Here is a 2,181-nt window from a genome sequence, read left to right on the forward strand (position 1 = left end):
CTATGAACCAGGGGGTCATGGTGCAATTCCCAGTCAGGGCACATGCCCAGAGTTGCAGGCTCAATCCCAAGTGGGGGGCGTGCAGGAGGCAGCTAATCAATGATTCTCTCTCATCATTAATGTTCCTATCTCTCCCTTCCTCTCTGAAATCAATAAAAACATCTTTTTTAAAAAGTTATGGTTTACCTTAAAAAAAAAAAAAAAAGAACTCTGGGAGGGCACCCCCAGGCTTAGCAGGGAGGGTTAGGGTAAGGCTGCTCAGCAGACAGAAAGAGGAAGAATGAGAGGGGGACCCAGGGCCCAAGCAAGCAACGTACCAGGTACCACTGCTGGGGAAACTTGGGGTCCGTGGGCTCCAGGTACAGGTCGCGTTTGGTCCGTCGCTTTGCCACCTGCTGCTCCAGCCACTGCACCTGTGAGGGGGTGAGGGAGCTGGTGTGGGTGCGGGAGCGGGAGGAAGGAAAGGGTGGGGCAGGGGAGGCCAGGGCTGCACTCACTTGAGGCTCCCTCTGCAGCCGGCTGTGCCGCAGGCGGTGAGGCGATAGGGACCGCTTTGTCACAGCTCGGTGCCAGAAGTGGTAATAGTCGCCGAAGATCTGCAACGGAGCAGGAAGAGGGAGCTGGGCTGTCCATCTGCCAGTCCCCGGGGAGGTGGGGGATGGGGGTGGGCATAGGGCTTCCAGGGAGGCACACCATGGCAGGGTGTGGCAGGGCACCTGCTCCCTGCCCAGGAGGCAGCAAGAAGGTGCAGGGGGCCGAGGGGGATGCCCCTCCCTGGGGGACACTGGTCCTCTGACCAACCTAGGCTAGAAGCCCCAGGACAGGGAACGCACTGCTCGCATCCCCTGGCCACTGGGAACGTGCCCCTGAGAAAACAAAGCCTCTAGTTCTCGCCCAGTGCCAGAACCCCTGCCCTCACCGCCCCCCGAAGGCCCTAGGCCCAGGCCGGCAGGCAGTAAGAACACCTACCTGGCCCTGGTTGAGGAAGCCATGCTTGCGTGCCAGGCGGTCAGCCACAGCCGGGCCTCCAGAGATGTGCACAGCCCAGGTGTTGGTGAAGACCGGCTGGCCCTGGGCATCAGCCACCAGCAGGACCAAGGGTCCCGCTGCTGCTATCACCCATAGCAACCAGGGCCTCAGCTCCATGGGGGGACAGGTGACTGGGACCACAGAGCCCTCGCCTCCTCGGCCTGGTCACAGGGCCTCGGCTCCCACGTGCCGACACGCTGCCTGTGGCCCGGGGCTGACTGGCGGGGGCATGGGGCCGAGGCGGGCAGGGCTGTGGCGGGCGGATGCGGGCCGCAGGCTCTGAGAGGGACAAGGGAAGAAAGGGAGAGAGGGTGAGTCCCCCACGGCCACGGGCTCACGCTCGCTCCTTCCCACACCAGCAGGCAGGCCTCCAGGCGGGGCCCACAGGCCTTCGGGGGAGAGGAGGGAACACCAGCCCCCAAGGTCAGCCGGCGAGGTGGGTGGACGGACCCCTCCACACACGCAGCGCCCAAGCCTCTCCCCGTGTAAGAACACGGAGGTGGGACGAAGAGCATCAAGGCTTGAGTCACTCGGAATGAGAGCCACTGAATACATGCTCTCCGGAATCACAGTACAGAGGGCGGGTTACAAAGCGGCACGTGCGGGCGATTCCATTTTGTCTTTAAAGAACTATTTATACATGTATGTTTATGTATAGCCACAAAACAAAAGCCGGGCAGACACACGCTAACACATTAACAACGGCTCTCCCAAGATGGTGAGCACGGCGAGGAACTGTTTTCTCCTTTGTGTCGCCGTTTGCTTTCCAAATTACCCAGGTATACTTTATAAAGGAACAAAATGTTGGCTTTTTAAAGTTCCGTAAGGGGCGGCATCTACAAAGTTCACTGGGGTTTCCTGGTCCGGCAAAGCAGCCCCACAGCCCCTGGGAAGAAAAGTGGGCGACCCCAGGTGGGATGGGGGGCTTGGCGCCGGCTGAGCCCAGGGATCCCAATGGCTTCCCCTCCCTCTGCGGCCCAGACCCTCGGCCACCATCAAAGTCAGGGGCGCAGACTCCTTTTTGCTGTTTCCTGGGGAACGGCCGGGGCTGCCCAGCCCTGTCCCCCCCGGGGCCTGGAGGTCCCCGGCAGCCCCCCTGCTCCTCCCACGCCCACCAGCCTTTCGTAATCCCAGCGAGCGGGCAGCCAGGGC

General features: G+C 61.6%; 1 protein-coding gene across 1 annotated transcript in view; it reads right to left on the reverse strand.

Moving 5' to 3' along the window:
- Positions 1–1,308, reverse strand: part of FURIN (furin (paired basic amino acid cleaving enzyme)) — a 12,323-nt gene extending 11,015 nt beyond the window's left edge. Inside the window, exons 1-3 of the mRNA XM_015567737.1 lie at positions 970–1,308; positions 498–596; positions 318–413 (exon numbers count right to left, since the gene is read on the reverse strand). Of these exons, the coding sequence (XP_015423223.1) occupies positions 318–413; positions 498–596; positions 970–1,146 (372 nt within the window). The 5' untranslated portion in view covers positions 1,147–1,308. The remainder of the gene's footprint in view (positions 1–317; positions 414–497; positions 597–969) is intronic.
- Between the last annotated feature and the right edge of the window lie 873 nt (positions 1,309–2,181).

The sequence above is a fragment of the Myotis davidii genome, unplaced genomic scaffold (assembly GCF_000327345.1).
Source record: "Myotis davidii unplaced genomic scaffold, ASM32734v1 scaffold324, whole genome shotgun sequence".
NCBI lineage: Eukaryota > Metazoa > Chordata > Mammalia > Chiroptera > Vespertilionidae > Myotis > Myotis davidii.